The 24272-nt window shown below is 42.2% G+C and overlaps 1 protein-coding gene across 2 annotated transcripts in view; it reads right to left on the reverse strand.

The window, feature by feature from the left end:
* toy (paired box 6 protein twin of eyeless) overlaps window positions 1-24272 on the reverse strand; it is a 112650-nt gene that overhangs the window by 63697 nt on the left and 24681 nt on the right. For both annotated transcript variants that reach the window (XM_072305079.1, XM_072305078.1), the window contains exons 3-4: window positions 7047-7287; window positions 4557-4737 (exon numbers count right to left, since the gene is read on the reverse strand). In XM_072305079.1, the coding sequence (XP_072161180.1) occupies window positions 4557-4737; window positions 7047-7287 (422 nt within the window). The remainder of the gene's footprint in view (window positions 1-4556; window positions 4738-7046; window positions 7288-24272) is intronic.

Here is a 24272-nt window from a genome sequence, read left to right on the forward strand (position 1 = left end):
AACTAGAAGAATCAGGAAATGACATTTTTGCCTTTGTTTTGTTTTTTTTTTTTGTTTTTTTTTTTTTTTTTTTTAAAAAAAGAGGCAGATCTTTAGAAAGTCTCTTAAACTCTCTTTTAACTTAAATATCAGTCGTGCTTTATTTTGCTCCAAGATATACCCAATAGGAGTTTCCTGAAACATTGACTTTAACAGACTTTTTAGAGATGACTTTTAAAAATTTCGAGCTACTTAAATATATTTTCAACAGAAACGACTGGGGTAAAAATCTCCTCCGTGAAATTTTGACCAGGCATCAAACCTCTAATCCATTCGAAGGAGAAAAGAACCAACGACTCTCACGAAAGCGCTCATTCGACACAACCCTGACGCACAAAACACCCCCGAGAACAAAAAAGTCTCAACCACAAGCCCCTTCCCATCACGTCCGCATAAAAACAAACACAAATAATAATTTGTCAACAGAGGTTTCGACAACAAAAACAAGCCCCGGGGGGAGTTAATTGAAGAGGTTATGTTTGAATGGAACCGGCTCGCGCGGCGGAGCGACCAATGAGCGTCGAGGGTCACGCTCGCGCCTTCTTCAACTTTCTTCCGGGTTGGTAGGCGGGGGGAGGGGCGGGGACAGATTGCCCCCCACCGCGCGCCTCCTTTAATCCCATTCAATCTGGAAATAAATACCTCTCGAAATACAGGCTCATGTGGACTCTATTAATTATCCACGCGGTGAAAACGCATTGTGCCGGCAGCGCGCTCTGGCGGTGAGAGCGCTCTCCAGGAAATCGAGCTGCTTTAATTAAGTATTTCACTCACGACTCACGTGCAGGCCTGCACAGCGATTTCGGCCGCAACGAGTTCTCAAGTCAACCACTAGACGCCTTTGTTACGATTCGGCGCTACGCCGCACTTCATCATTCCTCATTATTTCCTGCAATTTTATTTAATTCTCTCTCTCTCCCCCCCCCCCCCTCTCTCTTGCTCTCTCCCTCGCTTGCATATTTATGGGGTCTCGTGCGTAATATGGACGTGTTTATGCGAAAAGGAACTATGTTACACGCAAACCCCATGCACATAGTTCCTTTTAGCATAAATACAGCTTCTGAGGTAACCGTTCGTGCGGCGCGTTGAACGGACTTTCATGGAGTGTATGATGGATGGTTGTTCGGTTTCCGCGTTTCGATCTGCCACGCGATTTCAAGCATCGATGTAATTTGTTTGCGCACTTGGTTAAGGTCTTTTGTTGATGACTATTTCACGGGTCAACGAGTCTAGTGAACACCGCACCCTAAAAGCACTGACTCTTTGGTTTGGACTTTGAAAAAACGTCGAGGAATTGTAAAATGTGCAAGTTGGAAAACATTGTTGGGTTTAAATCACACGTTATTTCCCTTTCAAGGCGCTTTTAAGAAACCGGAACAATTTTAAAGAGAATTTTTTTTAAAAGATTTTATGCGATTCTTGTTTTAGCAATGAATAACGAACCATCAATGTTGTATGATATTCTCAGGGAATATTCTTGAAGTCTTCAAGGAATGATGTTGAGATCAGTGCTTATCCATTTAGAAAATGAATTATGACAGGAGCTCTGCAGCGTCGCAAACTTAGATGCTCGTTTTTGTACAATGTTGTGAAAAATTGAATTGTTCGAGTAATTTTAATCTTGAAATAAGTTACGTTCCTTCGTCCGCAATGACGGTTTATGGACATTTCAAAATTCACCGTCAAAATGAAATTCCCAATGCAATCAATGGTGCTTTTGTGCCGGAATGTTGTGCATGTTGTCTATTCACCGATTGAAGGGACATTCCTTATTGAAATTAGTTTCATTTTTTTTTTGCATTGCGAATTGCCTACCTTACTGCCACACGAAACTAATTTTATTAATCGTGAATCAGCATTTACTGGGCAAAATAATGTAAAACTATTGCAATTTTATCGCATTGGATCGCAAAAATATTTCAATATCCTCGTTGCTCTGTGGTACTTGGGGTAGCCGTAAACCTTTTATTTAAGCGCCTGGACAAATCGATATCAATATTGGACTACATTTTGTAATTCGGAACTACAATTATTCCTTTCTTAGTTTAAAGACAACTTATACGCCATTAGAATTTCACGATGCGCATAAGTGTTTTTATTTAAATTGTAATTCCGAAGTACAAAATGTGATCAAAATTGTCCCCGCTACACTGCCGTGCTAAGGAAGAACGTCGTATGAGCCTTCAGACGTTGTCAAGCTTCCTTCGAAAAAAAACCGAATTTATTGGGAAAATAGTGAATATTTTTTTCCAAAATTTTCAGACCATTTCTAACGCAATTTAATTTTAAATCTCTGAAGATTTCAAGGTCCAAAATGTATGAATATCGTCAAAAATACGTGTTTTATGAAGTGAAATTTGGCAACTCTCGAATGTTCATACGGCGTTCTTCCTTGGCATGGCAGTACTGCCATGCTGAGCAAAAACGCCGTAAATCCATCGAGATATTCCCTCTTCTTGGGGGACTTAACACTTTATAACATAAAAACTGTTTTACCGATGCACCTGAAATTTTCAGGTTAGGTTCTTGATACACTGGAAGAAAAAACACACTGGATCTGGAATCCAGACTCTTAAAAACATCGACAAGAAAAAATACTCTTGATTCAATCACATTTTCGCTTAAATCAAAAGGAAATCCGCTCAAATTAAGAGGCTTGGTTCTCGATTTAAGCAAAAATCCGATTAAATCAAGAGCATTTATTCTTGTATATGTTTTTAAGAGTCTGGACTCTAGATCCAATGTGTTTTTTTTTTCCAGTGTAGTATTTGCAAAAAAATTCTGTAAAAATATTGTCCCAAGGTACACAAGTTTTTCTGCCATGATACGTCGTTTCCAAAAAAGTAAAATGGCGTTTACGGTGTTTTTGCGTTGCACGACAGAGTACACGGCTAGACAGTCACCGACCCGACCGTCAACCCGGCAACAGCCCCGGTTGGCGGAAACAAGAAGCTATGCAGCGGGGCAGCCAAGGATGAAAGCGGGGGCAAACAGCATAGCTAAACAGCCCTTCAAAGGCTTCCCCCGCGGAGCGCGGGCGGGGACCCGCTCGCTCGCCCGCCGACAGCACGCACCGCGACGCGAATTAACGCCGCTCGCTAAGACGTGACGCGACGCAATGACGTCACGCGGATTACATCACGTCCGAGCTCCGTTCACCTTGCGCTTGAAACATCCCCCGCCCCCCGCCCGCGGCGTCGTGGGTCACTGCGTCCACGTTTGAGCCCTTGAGCTTTTCCGCGGGCTCGCATGCCTCTGACCTTTCGGCCCGCCGTCCGCCGCGTCCCAAGCCGCTGGCACAGATTCGCCCGGGAAAGTCACTGTCTCTTGTCTTGACCTTATACGCTGGGATACGACGTGACGTCATGCGCCTACGTTTTCCTGACGTCACCGTTTTATCATTGCCAGCAAATTGAAATAGACAATTGGGAAATCAATGTCTCTTGTCTTCATCATACACTTTGATAAAATGTGACGTCATACAGCCTACGTTTTGAGACGGTTTCGTGACGTCACCGTTCTAGCATCTTTCGCAAATTGAAACTGACAATTGGGAAGTCAATGTCTGTTGTCGTGACTTCATACGCTTTGATACAATGTGACGTCATACACCAACGTTTTGAGACGGTTTCGTGACGTGTCCGTTTTAGCATTGCCGGCAAATTGAAACAGACAATTGGGAAATCAATGTCTCTTGTCTTGACTTCATACACTTTGATAAAATGTGACGCCATACACCTACGTTTTGAGACGGTTTCGTGACGTCACCGTTTCAGACTTTCTGGCAAATCGGAAAGTCACTGTCTTTTGTCTTGAACTTATACGCTGTGATACAATTTGACGTCATACACCTACGTTCAAAGACGGTTTCGGGACGTCACCGTTTTAGAATTTCTCGCAAATTGGAACTGACAATTTTGGAAAGTCAATGCCTCTTGTCTTGACTTTAAACGCTGTGATACGATGTAATGTCATACGCTTACGTTTTGAGACGGTTTCGTGACGTCACCGTTTTAGCATTTCTCACAAATTGGAACTGCTTTATACTGCCGTGATAAGAGCAGATGCCGAATGAACCTTCAGGCGCTAACTTTCCTTCCATATAATACAAATTGATTATGGGAAACTTATAAATAGTTTTCTTCCAATTTCCAGAACATTTTGTTTTCAGTTTAATCTAAAATATCTTAAAATCTGAGGGAATAATATTCATAACTTTCTTCCGAAATATGTTTTTACAGGGGATAATTTGGAAACATTCAAATGTACTTACGGCGTTTCCCTTAGCACAGCGGTACACATGTTGTTACGAGCGTGAATCTCCTAGATTTTTCACAAGCTAATATTGAAGCGACAACGTACCTAATTCAGAGACTCCTGTTCTAAGAATCTAACAATGTAGTTCGATAAGGGAAAAGTTATAACAACTATTGTGCATATTTTCCATACAACTGTAACGTTGATTGTCACGAGGTGTTGAGTTACAAAAAAAGGGAATATTTTGAAAGAGTACTTACGCTAGGAATGTTGTCGTTGGTGCAGACACCTTCAGAAAGCAGCCGGTCGCGGATTTCCCAGGCGAAAATAGAGGGACATTCCCTTTTGTACTCGGCGATTTTGGAAACTACGCCGTTGGTTGCAACCCTAGGTTTTGAGCCGCCAATTGCACGAGGCTTTATTGACCCTGTTTCATAATACCTGCGGAAAGAACGACAAAAAACAAGTTAACCACTAATTTTACACAAGTTAAAAGGCAGTGTAATCCCTGTCCAAAATTGGGCTGCTCTTTGAGTGTAATGGAGAAAAAACATCACAATCTTGCATTCCTGTCAAAATCGGTCCGAAAGCAAATAAAAACGAAGTAAAACACGATGGCGACATTTCGTAGGGAAAAAAAACCTTGAAATTTCATGAAATTTCACGAGGCTGTGAAATATTTCATATTTTCTAGGCGCTAGAGTATGCAATTCGCACTCAAAGACAAAAATATTAAATAGTAACACTTGTTAAATTTTGCTAAATATAAAAAAGAGCCGGTATTTTTTAATATCTGACATAAATGTCTGAAATATATCACGCATGAAATTTTGCCACCCTTATGCAGCGGGAATCTCCTGTTTAAAAGCCGCAGCCCTCAGAAATTTAGGGGCAGGCCAGCACTAGACTAGTCTGAATTGAGTTACGTAAGACATTACGCCAAGCTAATCCCACTAAAACAGCACACCACAAGAGTTTCCACCGATAGAGCAGAAGCGCAGCTTCAGCATTACTGCGTCGCAAGCACAGGCTTCCACTTACCGCTATTTCTTGTTCCCTTGCCTTCCCTCTTCGAGAAGCCTCCGGCTAGAAGGTGTGAATTCAGGTGCGGGTCTCAGACCTTCCCAGGACCAGGGAGGGCAATAAATACCCTGAACGTAGGTCCTTAAGCTTAATTAGTGCTGACCTTATTTGCCATCATCACTGGGCGTTGATGGAAAGGAATGATTGAAAATAATTTTAAATGGAACCATTTATATCAAAAGGAACTGTATCCATTGTGACATATGAGCCGTGTCATGCATGTGCTCTTATGGATTTCAGGGCTCATGTCAGAATGGATATAGTTCTTTATGACTTAAAGATGTCTAAATAAAACGTTGATTTATGTCGAACCATAGCTATCCTTCTGTGAAAAATGTGAAAAAAACGATGGTGTCCTGGGCTTCCTCTAAAATAAACCACAAACCTGAAGTAAACTTTTAAAATAAGTATTTTTAGTATTATTCCATGTTTGAGTAATGAAGAGTGCAAATAGAGGTCAAATAAAATTGTCCTCTAATATTTTAAAAAATAGATGTGTTCATGCGAAAAGGAACTATATTACATGCAATCCTTATACACTTAGTTCCTTTTAGCATAAATACGTCCAAATGGACTTAAATGTGAGAGCTTTTTCTGAGTTGATAAGAATTCGTTTCAGAGAAAACCAGTGACCATCGTGTTTGCGGCGATATTTAACTTACAGGGTGATCCAAAAGTCCCAGACCACCAGAACCTGGCACACCCTTGTAACTTTTAAAAACATTGAGATAGAAATTGAAATTTTATGAGTGCTTCTGGGTTAAGAGACACGAATTTGGGGTTCTCCCAAAATTAAAAGGGGATCACCGTGAAACAGGGCGAGAATTCAGGAGGTGATGATTGTGGGTGGTGCATCTGGATCATCTTGATTGTTAAAAACTGAGCAGCGTACCTATATGTATAGGGAGAGTGCGGACATGTCGGTAATTCTGAGGTCAGGTCATGCACCTTTTAGGGCCCAAAAGTTATTCCAGTTATTGCGACCCGTTGATCACAAAGCACGCGTTTGACTTAGTTTTGGCATAAATCTACTCTTTTTTGCGAAAGAATGCTCGTTCATGAATATTCTTGGCAATCATACTTTGATATACAAATCTAAAGATTGGCAAGTAAAGTGTTGTGTGTTGGAGGGTTGGCTGCCCTTTTGGACCATAAGAGCTCCTTATTTTGACATGTCCGTACTCTCCCAATATTGATACTCGCACTAAGAGCGCAAATTGCAGTGCACTGAAAAAAATTCTCGGCGTTTTTACCACGGTCCGTTGGTACTTTTACCATCTCACTTTTTTTACCAATTATTGGTAATTTTACCAAGACAGACTGGTAATCTTACCTAAAAACCGGTATTTTTACTGTTTTTTTCAGGTAAGAATACCACTTTTATTGGTAATCAATTCCCGGTAACTTTGCCATTTTATCTCGGTAATTCTACCACAGTCGATAAAAATATTGGCGTTTTTACCAAGGTCTAGTAAAATTACGGAGAAAGTTCAATAATTTCACCGAGATTTCTCGGTAAAATTATCAATTGTATAAATGTTAATGTTACCAAGAAAAAACTGGGATCAAATAGAAGCCTGTATTCTTGGTAATTTCACCCTTTTCTTAGTAAATACACCGAGATTTTTTTTCCAGTGTGAGATGGGAGAGGTGACGGCGCGACTTACCTTCCGAGGATTTTGGAGACACAGCCATTGGAGACCTGGAGGATGCGGGAGATGTCGCAGGGGCGGGCCCCGGAGTGGGCGAGCTCGACGATCTTCTGCCTGGTGGAGTCGGGGAGCGGCCGCCCGTTGACGTAGACGCCGCCCAGCTGGTTGATCCCGCTGTGCCCGGCCGCCGAGCACCCGAACAGCGCGCTGCTCTGCGCCATCGCCGCCGCCGCAGCGTTGCAGTGGTCCGGATCCTCTGCCAACACAACAACACAAATCAGTCATACAACAACACAAATCAGTCATCCAACAACAATACTTAATCATATACATAATCAAACTTCCTTTGTCCATCAATATTTCAAACAAAATTAGACCACGGGTGTTATTGCTGGAGCTTGAGATCTTCTGAACCCCCTGGTCTTTCTGAATCAATAATCTTGAATGACTATCGACTTAGAAGACTATAGAAGAGACTTTAACGAAAGAGCAGGAAAATAAGCATAAATCAACAGCTATTCAGCGGGCTGATTATTGCTCCATCCCCTAAAACAAGTGGATCTGGACATCCACGTCTATGTGATTTATGCTTACTTTCCTACTCCTTCGTTAAAGTCTCCTGGATCATCCACGATTTATTTTTTATTACACACCAATTTTTATTCTCGATTGAAGTATATTCAATGAAAACTTACAACTTCTCCTCCTGTTGATTTGTTGCCAAGTCGTGACCAGTAAATATTGGGCTCTACACAACTGTGCGCTAACGACATTTTCGATAATGTGTGCGCTTATTCAAAAATTTCAAAAGTATGCGCTAATGATATGCAACCGAACATTAGATTACCCTCGCACTGGAAAAAAAAACACATTGGATCTAGAGTCCAGACTCTTAAAAACATCGACAAGAAAATGTACTCTTGATTCAATCAGAATCTAGCTTAAACCAAGAACCAAGCCTCTTAATTTGAGCGAATTTCCTTTTGATTTTAGCTTAAATCTGATTAAATCAAGAGTATTTTTTCTTGTCAATGTTTTCAAGAGTCTGGACCACTGGATCCAATGTGTTTTTTTTCCAGTGCTTGTGCTTTCCTCAATGTGAATCGTTTAACGCATTATTTTTGAAAATACGAGAGATACATAATCAAAGGTCATATCGTAGCAGAGGATTTTAAAAGAGAAAAAGTTGAAAATTCTCGAATGGAGTTACGGCGTTTTGCCCGTAAACGGCAGAAAATCCACTCCAAGCTCGGCAACAGCGTAGTATCGTCGCTCCTCTGACGTAAGAGCGTATCTCTACTTCCATACGAGCCCTAGAAAGCACGAAGTTATATGGATATCAGGGCTCACGAGGAAGCTGAGATACGCCCTTGCGCCGGAGGGACGACGGTATGTGCACTGCGGTTCGCCGCGGGTATGTACCCGTAGACGCGGCGTGGGTTTTGTAACGCTCGGGACGGGGGGGGAGGGGACTCTGCAGGTCGCGTGGTTCAGAAATTAAACCGGTGTACTAATCCACTTAAAGTGCTTCGAATTTGTTGCACACGATTTCCGCAACCCGTGCCCCCATACCCCCCCCCCCCCCCCGACGCGACGTGGCCGCTCGGTTAACGTGCAAATATCACCGCGCCACCTGACGCGGTCGAGGGTTCCTGAAAGCCAGCCGTCCTGACGAAGTCGAACGTTTTCGAGTGATGAGCCCAGACTGGGAGAGTTGAGAGCTGTACTGCCGTGCTAAGGAAGAACGCAGTATGACCCTTCAGACGTTGCCATATTCCCTTCGATAAAATGCGAATTTACTGGGAAAATTGTGAATATTATTTTCCAAAACTTTCAGACAATTTTGTACGCAATTTAATCTAAACTATCTGAAAATTTTAAGGAAATATGCATGAATGCTGTCAAAAATACATGTTTTATCAAGGAAAATTTGGCAACTCTCGAATGTCCATACGGCGTTTTTCCTTATCACGGCAGTGTAGGAGTCAGTACTACTGCCTTTAGTTGGCGCTATATTTCCGAAAATGTTACGGATCGGCGCAAAGTTGTTTTTTCCTTCACTGGAAGAAAAAGTCGCTTGGATCTAGAGTCCTTGAAAACAATGACAAGAAAAAATACTCTTGATTCAATCGGATTTTAGCTTAAATCAAAAGGAATTTGGCTTACATTAAGAAGCTAAGTTCTTGATTTAAGCAAAAATTTGATTGAATCAAGAGCATTTTTTCTTGTCAATGTGTTAAGAGTCTGAATTCTAAATCCAAGCGACTTTTTTTTTCATGTGTTGTATTAAATCGAGGGTCTTCTTTCTTGTCAATTTTTTTCCAAAATTCTGGACTCTAGATCCAAGAGACTTATTTCCCATTTTTCCAGATAGAGGAAGATCCAAATGAAGGCTCTACTCATACCCCCGAAAACGATAGTTCGAAAGCTTTTTAATAACGCGTCTGTTTCCGGCCGACGTCTCGCCGGCCGATATAAGGGCCCTTGAGAAAGGACCCGGCTGAAAAGGCCGAGAAAAGAGCGTCGCGGCAATCTAATTTCTCCTTTCGAGGGGGCGCTGGAAATGCGCTTTTTGAAATCACTTCTCGAGTGCCATCGAGCAAACTGTAGCAATCTCCTAGACAAAACGGATTATTCGGCCGGGGCGCGGCGCGGGGAATGTTTCAAAATATTGATCAAGATTAGAGGTAAGCCTGTTCACCCACGCACGGGGAGGGTCGCGCGGGGCGGCGCGGCGCGGGGGAAAGGGTGCGAAACTGGAGTTTATGAAGTAAAGAGGATGACGGGAGTACTTAGAAGTGTGCAGACACACTCGTTGTGGGCTTCCGACGACCCCTGGCTCGGCTACTGCCGCACCGTGGACTCAAATACAGTGAAAGCCGGAGTAGAGTAGCTACGCGACCTTGGAGCCAGAGACGTCATCGATTTTTAAATCTCACCGAAAAAAAAGGTTCGGTAAATCCGAACTAGTCAGGATCATATGGAACCACGATTTTGTTCGGTACACCCGACCGAATTATTCGGCCTGCTCAGCCGAACTGTTCGGTCCACTGAACCGAACTGTAAGAATTTATTATGGTTCGGTCGCACAAACCGAACAATTCGGTTGAACAAACCGAATAATTCGATTGTGTGTACCGAATAAAACCTGGTTCTATACACTGGAAAAAAAGTAGCTTGGATCAAGCCTGATTATTCTTGAATTTGCCGCCAAGAATTTTTTTATCTTGCTTTAAGCTGACATTTTCTTGATACAAGAGAAATAATGCTTGGGTTAAGCTAAAAAGTAACTTATATTAACCAGCAAACTTCTTGATTTAAGAAGAAATACTTCTTGGTGGCAAATTCAAGATTCTTTTTATTTTCAGTGATCCTAACTAGTTCGGATTTACCGAACTTTTTTTTTCAGTGCTGAAAACCGCGCATCTTTCTATAAAAATATGAATATAGTGCCATTGGCGGATCCAGCAAGTTGGCAACATTGTTTTCTCAATTTACGCCAATGAGAATGTATCGATCCTTGGAGGGTCCAGGTGCTACGACAAGAATCGATTGTTTAATGTTTAACCATGGGTTAATTGGAGGAAGCCTGGTGTTACCAAATTGCTGGATCCGCCACTGAATAGTGCTTATCCGTCCCTCTAGCCCCCTATCCTGGGAACAACATCATCAAAACCGAATTATTGTTGACCATAATTTTATAATGTAAATACATTTATTTCTTGTACATAGAAGGTAAATTGAAAAGTTTAACTAATAAATAAATAGATAAATAAATAAATAAAAAACGCATCCTAATCGTCGTGTCCCCCATTTCCGCTCCTATTTTACATTTTCGGAGGGGTTTTGACTAATGTATGGCCCCGAAGATTCCTCATGTTCATTTTACTCTTTGAGAATACAATAAGTTGTGCAACGAAAAAACAGGCATGGGCGACATGAGTTACATCATCACATAGGTTTTTTAAAAAAGAAAACGTGATTTGAGTAAGTGTTTCTTTGCAATATTATCTTTAGAGAACTAGCATTTGTCGGAGCTCAGGCGTACAGATCATCTCAAGAAATGGAAAATTTGTGATCCTCTGATGGAAACTGCCGGAGGAAATGCTTTTTCATTGCAGAAGATTTTGAGGAATAAAGTTGATTGAAACGCTGGGTGCAAAAATGGCATTTCCTGGTTGCGGTGTCTCAAAGACTCCGCTTAAGTTTCATCCATTATGATAAACACAAATGTATTTAATTCATTGAAACTTTCACCGAATTTCTTTACGAATTTACAACGTTGAAAACGGAAAATTTCAGAAAATTTATCCAATAGTTTCTTCTCAAAATCATAAATTAGAATTGGAGATTCTGCAACACCGCAACCGAGAAATTCCTTATCTGCATCCATCGCCACAATTAAGGACAGACAAGATAATTCCAAGGAATATTATTCTCAGACAAATGCCTCAAAACCATCAATGGGATTCAAGAAATCGGTAGATTAGTAGCATCATAGAAAAATACCTTGGACGCAGTTAGATTAACTAGGGATGCAGATTTAGAGACCGACGATATTGATGTGTACCGCGACATTAGTTCTTGAAAAGAAAATTCAATACAAGCAAGTATCCCCTCAAAGTATATAACTAATGAACGTTAGAATGCTGTTTTCCTTTTCTTTTTTTCTCTTCTTTTACCATAGCTCAGACGCATAAACCATCACAAGGATTGGAAAATTCTTCTCCCTCTGGTGGAAACCGCGAAAGAAAATTCTTCATCATAGCAGAAAAGGTGAGAAATAAATTATCCAAAAACAGCAGAATAATATGAGGAATTTTATTCTCAGACAAATGCCTCGAAACCATCAATTTGATTCAAGAAATCGGTAGATTAGATGACATCATAGATAGATTCCTCAGATTTACACATACCCGTAAGTAGTTTATATTACAAAAAAAACTAAGCATGGTGCATGGACTATATTCAGTTGTACGAAGACATGAATTCTTCATTAATGCCTCGAAGTTTTACCAATAGACACTTCGCGTGTTTTTCTCTCTTATTTTTTTCCTCTTTTGTTTCAAAGCTCAGACGCACAGACCATCACAAGGAGCACAAAGATGTCCTCCCTCTGGTGAAAACCGCGAAAGAATATTATTCATCATTGCAAGAAAAAATGAGAAAATTATTTCAATGAAAAACACCCGGAAAAAAATTCTACCTCCGTAAAAACTTCAAAATTTGGAAAAGCTAGTGGTAATAGCCAAAGCATGAGAGCATTTCTAAAGCAAGTGCTAAAATAAGTTGTCTCCCGCATGAAGAAACCACTTCCCAAGGTCACTAAATTGCCTCAAACGATTAATTTATTTTACAAAAATGTAACTGTGCAATTAAAGTCCAAAATTTCTCTGATGTTTGCATGAAATCTAAGGAAAAATTGGATACATTTTTAGTTAGGAATGCCCAAGATCCTCCCACTTAATATGCGATTTGCGAGGAGAAAGTTGGCAACAGAGTAATAGAGTTGCGCTCTTTGGCGAGTGAAACAACGAGTTGTGTCTAATGTTTAGGTCTTAAAAACTTTTGGCCAAAAAAAGTGAAACCGAGACCCCTGCGCGACATTGGCTTAGCTCCCTTCAAACAAGGGTTAAAATACCTTTCTGTTATTGCACTTCCGATAAATATCCACTTTTACACTGGTCCCTCTCCCACTCATGCGCAGCTTTCGTTCCTTCCCGCTCAGTCTCCAGGATTCCCAATTATCGATTTGGTGGGTCTCCCGAAGCTACCGGTTTTCCAGATTTCGTTCCGTTTCGTGGAATGAACAAAGCTTAAGTTTGTTAATGGTCCACGTGCCGGAACTAAAGAGCCACGTGCCCTGAAACCACACACGCGTTTCAGCGCCGTAATGACGGTTTCTCGCCTGAAAAATGCACGCAATTAAGCGGTGAATCGCCGAGCATTGTTCGAGCCTTAAGTGGAAGTTACCACGCAAACTTGGGAAAAGGACTAAGAGCAAATTCTCGCTAAGTATTCTACGTACGGATTAGAATCTTCTGTTTCCATCAGTCAATGCAGAATTGATAGGATTCCGGGATAAATTGTTAATGAGGGACAATGGGACCAGAAACAAGTTTCTTGGTGAGCAACACTTTTCGACGTAAGATATAGTCAGGTACAAAAAGACATCTCAAATGAAAAGTGAAAAAAATGTAGTAAAATGAGAAAAACTACAAAGAGTAAAAAGGCACACGTATTAATTCGAGAAAAACTGATCGCACTGTGTGACTAAAAATTATGTGATTACAGATCCTTTTCTTCTTTTTTTTACAATTACTTTATCATTTAGGTGATGATAGCGAATGCCGAAAGTTCACCTCCCTTCCCCTTTAATACTATGGGGCTGGCTACATTCAAAATATGTTGTATTTGAATTTCTCGAAATATACACCCTGAGCTTTTCACACATTGAACGTCTAAATTTAAAAACTATTACTATTTTTTTCTTTCTTTTTCCAAAATCACACTAAAAACATTGCGATCATTGGCACATAGTTCAAAAAGACGGAGGCAGTGACTTAAGGATGTGATGCCCAGAACATTCAGCCAAAATTTTAGTTCCATTCAAATAATCTTGAGTGTAAACAGATTGTGGCTGTCGTTTTAAAAATCGGGAAAAAGGGAATTGCTTGCACCCAAAAGAGACGTACTGAGAGTTTAAACGTTTGCCGGGCTGATTCAAAAACTTTTAATAAATCAAAAATTATGATTCGAACAATATTTAGACAGCCTGTGCCATCGCCAGAGGGAAATTTGGAATTATTCAGTCCGAAGAACAGAAGGTTGTCGCCGAAGATGATATTAGACCCAGAGGTCTGCAGGATCAGTTTCTTATCATTTACAGCGATAACGATAAAATAGGCTCAAAAAAGACCCCACTCAACGACGAATCTCAAAGGAGGAAACCACATTTGGACGTATTTCTGGAAAACAGAACTATGTGCACTAAGACATGAGCCCCGAGACCCATAAGAATATATGCATACCAAGGCTCACGTCATGATGCCCATAGTTCCGTTTGGTAGAAATCCGTCCAATTGATTCTATCAAAATAATCTAATTTAAACGCTCAAGGAAGGTAGATAGGGTCTCTTTTTGAGATCCCACACTGGGACTTCGACATAAGGGCGTGATCGCACTATGCAATGAGCCATGTCACTTATATAAAGGCATGGATTTTAGGGCTCAAGTAAAAACTGAGTTACGCTCTTTTGTCAGAGGGGACGTTGGACGAAGGACCCCCAAACCGTGGGTGCGGATAAGTCTTATTTAATTGGCGGGCGACAAAGGGAAACGATGAAAAGAGTGGTATATGATGTGGTGATAGACTGGGGACGAGATTCACATGGGACGAAGCGGGGATAAAGATGACAACTCGGCAGGGGACCCTGTCGCAGGGTCTCTCAAGTGGCCCCGTAAGGAGCATAATAATCGTGATGTTTGGTAACAGAAGACATGTCCGTACCCTGAGTCTGTGACCACGGTGATGCCGAGCTGTCGGGGAAAGAGAAAAAATGATAAAATTAAATTCAAAAAAAAAAAAAAAAAAAAAAAAAAAAAAAAAAAAAAACTGAATACACTGCACTGGAAAAAAAACACATTGGATCTAGAGTCCAGATTCTTGAAAACATTGACAAGAAAAAATACTTTTGGTTCAATCGGATTTTTGCTTGAATCAAAACGAAATCCGCTTAACTTAAGAGGCTTGGTTCTTGATTTTAGCTAGATTCTGATTGAATCAAGAGTACTTCTTCTTGTCGATGTTTTTAAGAGTCTGGACTCTAGATCCAATGTGTTTTTTTTTTCAGTGCAGTTTATTTAGTTTTTTTTTTTTAAAATTTAATTTTATTATTGTTTTTCTCTTTCCCCGACAGCTCGGCATCAGCGTGCGTCACAGACTCAGGCCCAGGGTATCCAATGTGGTTTTTTTCCAGTGTGCGAAAGGAAAGAGAAGGAAGGGTACGGATTTGATCGACATGAATCGATCGAGAAAGAAGAACGTGAATCGATCAAAATCGATTCGATCGACAGGAATCGATTGAGAAATAAAAACTTGAACCAACCGGCATGAAAAATGCAGTGAAAGGATGGACATAAATCGATAGAAAAAAAAAAACGTGCACCGATCGACAACCTCCACTAGATCTCGAGCAAGTTTAAAAGAGCTTTTCGAAACACACTTTTCAGCTTTCAATGCCACTTGACGTCGTATCCAAACAAACATATCTTTATTTGCATCAACCGGTAAAAATAGAAATGTTCTTCTGTCAGTAGTACATGTCCAGATTCAAACATTTCGTAAAACGTGAACTAATCGACACCGATCCGATCGACAGTTCATTGAAAAATGCAGAGGCAATTCGATAGACATGAACCGATAGGCAAAAAACAGAAAAACGTGCACCGATCGACAACCATCACGAGCTTTCGAGCGAATTCAAAAGCGCTTTTCGCAACATACTTTTCAGCTTTCAATGCCACTTGCCGTCACGTCCAAACAAACATATCTATATTTGTATCGACCGGTAAAAATAGAAATGTTCCTCAGTCAGTAGTCTTGTCCGGACTCGACGATTTGGCTGACGGGCGCTTGAGGGACAGGCGGGCGGCCTACCCTGTCGGCGCGCGACGGTCGAACGGGAGGGAGGACAAATTGGTTCTGTCAATCACCGCTCCACGGTGGCGCTCGCGAGGTCCGCACGGGTGGCCTCCTTTCTCACGTGGTCAACTTTTTCTCCTCCATGCCAGTGGCGTGGCGTGAATTGCGATGTATCGATTGTTATGCCATTTAAACCCATGGTAAATAATCGATTATTAAGGTGTTCGCTGCGAACACCCTGTTTATCGATCCTTTACCATAGGTTTAAATGGCATAACAATCGATATATCGCAAAGCACGCCACGCCACTGCTCCATGCTCCAGCCACGCTTCCTTATCACTCCATCCCCATCGCATCCATATCAAATCTCGATTACACTCCGATTGTCCCTGACGTTTTCGCCTCCAATTGTTTCCCGAACTCCTCCCGACAAAACGACGTAACTCCTTTTCACGCGAGCACGGATGACAAGGGTCATCTTGAGTGCACTTGTGACGTTTTGTCGCTAGCGCGACAAAATGCAGCTGCACTGATCCGTGTTTCATTTTTCGGGGGTCGATGCTGTTCTTGCGTCGTGTTTTGATGTCCCTTGTCAGGGATTAGAATGGGGCGTTTCCACCACAAAGAGCCACCATCGATGCTGATGAGGTTTTTTTCCGTTTTTAATATCGTTATTGTTATATTTAATTGAAGAATTGGGGAAAGTGGAGGAGGATGACATGGAGATCACACGTAAAAAAAACCCCAGCGGTATACGTGAAAGATCCTGATTGTGATTATCGTGGGTTGGACGACACTATGTTTCCTCCACTCGAATACATTTTAATATTCGATTACTTCGCTTGATCAATCTCGATTGTTTTACCTAAAAATTTTACATTTCGATTATTTATTAAGAGCGAATACTTGTGGCAGTTCTCAGAAATTTTTTTTCTTTCTCCTAAAAAAAAATTGGGAAAAGTCTGAAAATGATCGCAGATGGTTAAAAATCTACAAAAAAAGGTGCATAACTGCTTAAATTGTCAATAGCATACACTGGTAAAAAAACCTCCTGGACCAATGCCGTATTGCATCGACTTATAGAGTGCAGTTTCTTGTCTCCGGATTTAAGAGTCTTGAACTCTTGTTTCAAGCGGATTTTGCATTGAAACAAGAGTCCAGACTCTTAAATCCGGCGATAAGAAACTGCACTCTTGAACCAAGAGGTTTTTTTTACCAGTGCATGTAAAGCGCCAATTGTATAATTATTCACGTATATTTAGAATTCGAAAACGGATAGATTAAGCCATAATCTTAACACCCAAGAGAATGCCAACTGCTCAATAATCGCTCAACTTAATCCCTTTGAAAGGATAGACAAAGCTCAACTTCCAACAAACAGTCGTGGTTAGTATTCAGTCTTATTCGCTCTCCGTACAAAAGCTGAGAAGGGATGTGGGAAGGGCTCAGCCCACCTGAAAGTATGGGGCGGTAGAGTGTGTAAACATGACGGGAAATGCGCTGTGGAAAAGCGCGGTGGGAGGAAGTTATGATCCGTTGCCAAACTGAAACGAAATCCAAATCACCCTTCATTCTCGAAAGCGATGTAGAGATTTCCAATGTTCAAACTTCAGTCACATGTTGCCTATGCTTGGCCATTTTAAAAACGACTCATGTCCCGTGAGCAGATGTAATTTTGAAATCCAAAATGAGACGGCTGCATATATTTTTTCCGTTACGATGAGCAGAATCTATTTTAGTTGGGTTAGGTTGGGTCATGCATCTAAACTAACTCCGCGGCAATGCGTAGAGTATCACTCAAATTGAAGGCGCGTTCGATGGAAAGCCGCGTTAATGGATTTCCACGGCGCGGCGCACTCATTGAAAATAATCTCATGTTTTTGAAACTTTCCTCACTCTTAAAATGGTGTTGACAATTGGACTGTATTTTGCAATTAAGAACAATTTGTCCGACCCATTTTAAAAACGACCTATGTCCCATGACGAGACATAATTTTGAAATCCAAAATGATGCGGCTGCATATTTTTTTCCGTCTATGCGATGAGCAGAATCTAGTCTAGTTGGGTTCGGTTGGGTCATGCATCTAAACTAACTCCGCGGCAATGCTTAGAGTATCACACTTATTGAAGGCGCGTTCGATTGAAAGCCGCGTTAATGGATTTTCACGCGCGGCGATCTAATTGGAAATTAGCTCATGTTATTGAAACGTTTTCTCATTCTTAAAATAGTGCTAACAATTAGACGTACTTTTTCAATTAGAAACAACCTATCCAACCATTTTAAAAACGACCTATGTCCCATGACCAGACATAATTTTGAAATCCAAAATGATGACGGCTGCATATTTTTTCCGTTATGATGAGCAGAATCTATTCTAGTTGGGTTAGGTTGGGTCATGCATCTAAACTAACTCCGCGGCAATGCGTAGAGTATCACTCAAATTGAAGGCGCGTTCGATTGAAGGCCGCGTTAATGGATTTTCACGGCGCGGCGCTCTGATTGAAGATAATCTCATGTTTTTGAAACTTTCCTCACTCTTAAAATAGTGTTGACAATAGGACTACATTTTGCAATTAAGAACAATGTGTCCGACCCATTTTAATGACGACTTATGTCCCACGACCAGATATAATTTTGAAATCCAAAATGAAACGGCTGCATATTTTATTCCTCGTTGTGAAGAGCCGACGCGATTCTAGTTGGGTTCGGTTGGGTCATGCATCTAAACTAACTCCGCGGCAATGCGTAGAGTATCACTCAAATTGAAGGCGCGTTCGATTCATAGCCACCTACATGGATTTTCACGGCACTCTAATTTAAAATTATCTCATGTTTTCGAAACTTTTCTCAATCTTAAAATAGTTTTGACATTTAGACTACAGTTTACAATTCGGAACTACTATTACCGACTGGTTTTAAAACGACGTAAGGGTCGCAATAGGTTGTTTTAAAAAAACGTAAAATGGCAATGAAACGTCAATTTGTTAGGAATTTCCTCATTTTCAGCTTTTCCAACTTCAATCCTTCAATTTTAATTAGAGGTTATTACTTATTATATAAGCCAGTAAGCCAACAGAAGAAGAAGAAGAAGAAGAAGAAGAAGAAGGAGAAGATGGAGAAGAAGGAGAAGAAGGAGTCGAAGGAAAAGAAGGAGAGGAAGGAGAGGAAGGAGAAGAAGGAGCAGAAGGAGGAGCAGAAGGAGAAGGAGAAGGAGAAGGAGGAGAAGGAGAAGGAGGAGAAGGAGAAGGAGGAGAAGGAGAAGGAGAAGGAGAATGAGGAGAATGAGGAGAATGAGGAGAAGGAGAAGGAGAATGAGGAGAAGGAGAAGGAGGAGAAGGAGGAGAAGGAGGAGAAGGAGGAGAAGGAGGAGAAGGAGGAGAAGGAGGAGAAGGAGGAGAAGGAGGAGAAGGAGGAGAAGGAGGAGAAGGAGAAGAAGAAGGAGAAGAAGAAGGAGAAGAAGAAGAAGTAATTTGAAGTTATGTTCTATCGCTTTGAACCAAACGATACATCGCACATCTAGAGAATACGATCTACGCAACTTTTCCGGGCTCAAACAGGCTCTTGACTCAAATGCGCTCCAATTTTCAAACCTAAATTTATAACAGAGCGCGTTCAACAATTCCACCCAAATAAACCGGCAGCAGTGGTTACGATGTTTGATTTCCCGACTCCGACTTACGGGGGCGGGGGGAGGGGGGTGTCCGCGATCCCTTCCGATAGCGGGACGCGCGAGTAATCCCGCGAACGGGAAGAAAGAAACCGCGATCCGGCGCCCATTGTCGGCGGCGGCGCGAGGAGGGGCGTGATTAAATTTCATCTCAGGTGTGATAATACCGGGCCAATAACCCTCTCAAAGGGACCCTCCGGCCCGGCGCCCACCTTTTCGACGGCGCGCAATTATTTCGGCGCCGCGCCCCGCCCCGCCCCGCCCCCTCTCGTCGGGAACCTAACCTCACCGCAATTGAAAGCGCGAGCCTGGCATTCGGGGCACGCTTCTTTCAAGGCTGGAGGGAGGCTCGTTGAAATAAAGGGGCGGGGAATGATAATATGCGTATTCGACGGGGGGCTTTCACCAGATTGGGTACAAAGTTTTTGGGGAGGAGGAGTTGGTGCGACAGCGTCTTCTCGTGGTGTATGTTAGATTTTTTTTCAATATGAAGTTAACGACGCTCGGGTTTTTGGAAATTTGGAAATAGGCGAAAGTGATCATGTGAAGCTCAAAAAGTTGCCGGATGATTCTCATGATCAAAAATATAGTTCTTCCATAGAGGTCCCCTCAAAAGGCCCCCTAAAAATGGACCTTGAAAATTTCTCCCTGATGGGACCCGTCAAAAAGGGCCCACTAAAAAGGCCGCTAAAAATACACGGAAAAACGATATAGTGCTGAGCACCAACTGTTTAGATCAAAAGGAGCCAGCTGATATGGCAGTTCTGCTGAGGCCTACACTCTGTACGGCTGGACCCTGAAGTTATAGGGCTTAGCGCTACTGCCACATTAGCTATGGCTCCATTAGATCTGAGTTAGTGCTCAGCACCATGGATCCTTTTCGATACATCAAATAGGTGAGATTGCATCGATATGGATTGGTTCAACATGTGAATATAGCCTCAAAAGTCAATCGAATAATCTGAGGAAACAGGGTTTTTCTGATAGATTTTTGATTCTTATGAGCACTAATTGTAAATGGCATCGCAAGGTGAAATAGTTAGGAATTTTTTCATTTTCAGCTTTTCCGACTGAAATCCTGAAAGTTCTGTTTAAGGTTATGTCCTATTATTTTGAACCAAACGATACATCAAACCACTATCGGAAACAATCTATATCGTTTTTTCCGTGTAGTTCCATGAGAAAGCCCTCTAAAAAGGATCCCTTTCAGCTTGTACGTACCTGCGCTCTCCAGGGAGGGCAAGAGGGTGGGTCAGGGGGGGGAGGGCAATAACGGGTACAGGAAGCAATTAATATTTCCAAAAAATTGTCAATTATGAAGAAACTGTATCAGTATCACAGCAAATCCTGCGAAGAGAGATGAGTTCGGCCACCCATCAAAAACTATGAAAATACCCCCAACGGGCTCAACGACTTTCCCCAGCCTCGAAAGTTCACCTCCCTCCTCAAAAGCGGAACTGAGCGCCGTTCACCTCCTTTGAACCTTTTTTCTCTTCCGAGCGGCGGCACAGAGACCCTTAATTAAGGAGAGTCCGGCTGCGCGGCGGGTTGACTAAAACGCGGCGCGGGACCCCCCTCCCCGCCTCTCGAGCGGCTATGCGAATCGCTTCATTGCCCATGCGACTTTGATACTCCTCGCAAGAATGCGCTGCACACGTGCCGAACTAATTTAACAAGCGTCTCTTTTCACGGGGATTTAATTGCGAGAGGAGGATCCCCAACGCTCCCCCCCCCCCCCTCCCGGCCCCCTTCAGAGAGCGACAAAGTGACGAACTGCCACTCTAAAAGCGTCGGCCGGCGCGGCGCTGCGCCGGGATCAAAGTATTTTCCGCAACCACTCTATTAATCACAAATATCTGTTTGTATCGTTTCCGGAGCGCCCGCTAATCCGTCTCTAATTAAACTTACATCGTACTTAACTCGATCGTTTCGTTTCGTTTCGAGCCCTTTTCGCGACTTTTATGCGGATCCCGCGGCGCGCGCGCGCAAAGGCGCCTTCTTTTGACGTCTCGCTCGGGTGCGCCCGATCGCGAGGTGAGGTATTTACTGATGAGGGGATTTGTTGGAATTGGGAGCGTGTGCCGAGGGGGGCCGAGGGGGGAGCTTTTGAAGATGGCCATGGGCGCGGATCCGGTGATTACAGATGGATGGAAGTTTTTATGTTGACCCAGGTCGGGAGCTAACCTCGTGACCCTGAATGGGCTTGTCGCGCCCGAGAGGTGAAGATAAATTGAACTCCATTTTGCAATTTAGAGCTATAAATTCTGTCTGAAAAACACGTATGTGCAGAGGGAAACTAATGGCACATACTTTGTTGTTAAACCGATCTGGATTTTATAGTTCCTAATTGCAAAATGTAGTCCAATTGGATTGCATTTTGCAATTGGAACCTATCATTTCTCGTTCACTCGCAAAATCACTAATCTGCGTAGGAAATGTAGTGTCACAATTTTTTCCCCCTAAAATGAGTTAGGAATATCGTTCCTTATTGCAAAATGCAGTCCACTTAACAGACTTTTCGACGGTAAATTACATCACACGGTTGTGTGAACATGGTCGATTCATAATAAGTAGTATCGCGGCAAAGTGAAATTGTAAGCTTGCATTTGCATGGCCTCCGTAAATCAGCATGTAACTACATTTTTCCTTTCAGGGGTTCGGTTTTCAACGAATTTGAAAATCTTTTCCTCAGCAATAATTGAGACATTTTTTGGCAAATGGGCATAAGACCTCCAGTGCTGCGAAGATTATTCAACTTAGTTCTCTAGTTGTAAGTGACTTATCCGACAGTTCTGCTATTAATTTTTCTCTGAATCGGTTCCGAGTTTATCCTCACCACTAATTCGACAGTGAATGAATTTCATCTGCCAAAATCAAAATTTTTAAAAATTGCACAGTCTTAGCAACTATGTATGCCTCATACGCTCTCCTAACAAAGAAGTCCAAATTTTCTTAATTGAAACACGAAAAACGTATCTACTCCTAGTTTTTAGGTATCCTCCGAAAATAAGAAAAAGAAAACCGCGCAACAGCCCCTTTCATCCAGAAGATGACGCTCAGAAAAAAAGAAAGAAAAGTGCTTCATAACGTGACGGCGAAGGAACCACCGTCTAGCCAAGCCGCCATTTTCCCGCAATAATTTTATTTGCCCCCTCTCACCCCCCGCCCGCCCACCCGCTCGACCGGCGTCGTGAAGCGTGCGAATTAATTCGCCGAGACGTCCGGAACGATTCCGCGAATGGTCAAGATTCCGCCCGTCGCATTCCGAGGGAGGTTTGCCCTTATCCAGCGCGATGGAATTCATACCGAAATTTCTTTCATTTCATCCAAGCCACACAGCGCAACGCGAGGCTGCCTCGCCACGAAAAAGGAGGAAAGTGCGGGAAACACGCTCGGGAAAAACACCCTATGTACATTCGAATGTTGCTGAATATCCCTCGATAGAATATTGATTTTTCATGAAAAACGTGGGAATTTAATCTTGGGATTTTTAGGTGAAGTTGGATTCAATTGCGGAGACGATCCTCCAAAAAATTTAACAGAAAAAACGCACAAATTTCTTGGATAATTGTGGTTTTATCGAGATAAATTCGTCACCGTCCGATGGCTTATACGGTGTTGTGTCTTAGCACGACTTCTTGCGATCTAATAAGGTGGAGCTTTGTGGTGGCCTGTCGTGAGGATATTTGGACGTATTTCTGCCAAACGGAAATATGTGCATTAAGACATGAGCCCTAAGACCCATAAGGATATATGCATAACAGGGCTTATGTCATGATGCACATAGTTCCGTTTGACAGAAATACGTCCATTTGATCAGATATTGCTCGCTCCTTTCCTCATTCTTTGGTGCCTTTCCGTGCACAGCTCCTTTTTTGAAAATCTACATTAAGGGTTGGGCGATTACTCTACGATAAACCGGGTGAAATACCCAGGAATTAAAAAAGAGCAGAGAGTGCCTTCTGTTACTAATGAAAATGAGGAAAAGTTACCTACATCTGACGGGATACATAACGGGACATCGCCTCTAATACATGGAACTTTGAATAATTGGACTACAACAGGCACCAACATATACTGAACATACATCATGAGCCTCACGCTGAAACGTTATTTTTAAAACGTCAACCTCAAGCCTCCTTTCCCAGTCAAAAAACAAGAGTTTTTATCTTCTTAAAACTGGGAAACGCTTCACTCCGAAAAATCCACTTTGAAGTTATCTACTTTCAAGTTACCTTTAAAAAGTCATCTATTCACTGGATCTTGCGACAGACCTATTTTAATATTTTTTACAGTGAATGGAGAATTTGCATGCAAATCTTTATTGCTTCATCTGAAAGTGCTTGAAGAGCTAATTTCACAGTATTTTTTATAATTTTTTTCTGATGCGGGAATTAGTATAAAAATAGATTCAGAAGTAAGAAAATGCACCGCCTAGTGACGTCATCTGGCGAAATTCCCCACTTAAACACGCGCATTTTTGCAGATTAGACCATTTTGTCATACCTTCTGCAATTTTTCAATTCATGAACCAAGGGTATCCTCGTGTTCACAGTGGTTTCCACTTAAACTTAAAATTCATGACATTTCAGACACCTGCAAATCCTCTAATGTGATGGTAACACTTTCGTGGAAAAAGAAAATGTCGACGGGTTGTTTCGCAGCTTGCCGGCGTGAAAGTCCCCGTAAAGTTGTTACGGCGATTTGATGGGGCAAAAAAAGTCCCGGTGCTGCTCTTTGCGTGTTCAACCGGTGTGAAGAAGCTCACGTTCCCCACGCTACCACTACCTCCCCACGGAGGGCCGGGACAACGAGTAAGGGGGGGGGGGCGTTTCGCGTATCCAGCCCTTCAGCCAGGGACAGGGATACGAGGGCAGTGACACCCGCCGTCCTCCCAACTTCAAAGGAGCGGCGTTGAGTCCTCCTTA

This window comes from Bemisia tabaci, chromosome 10 (genome assembly GCF_918797505.1).
Source record: "Bemisia tabaci chromosome 10, PGI_BMITA_v3".
Taxonomy (NCBI): Eukaryota; Metazoa; Arthropoda; class Insecta; order Hemiptera; family Aleyrodidae; genus Bemisia; species Bemisia tabaci.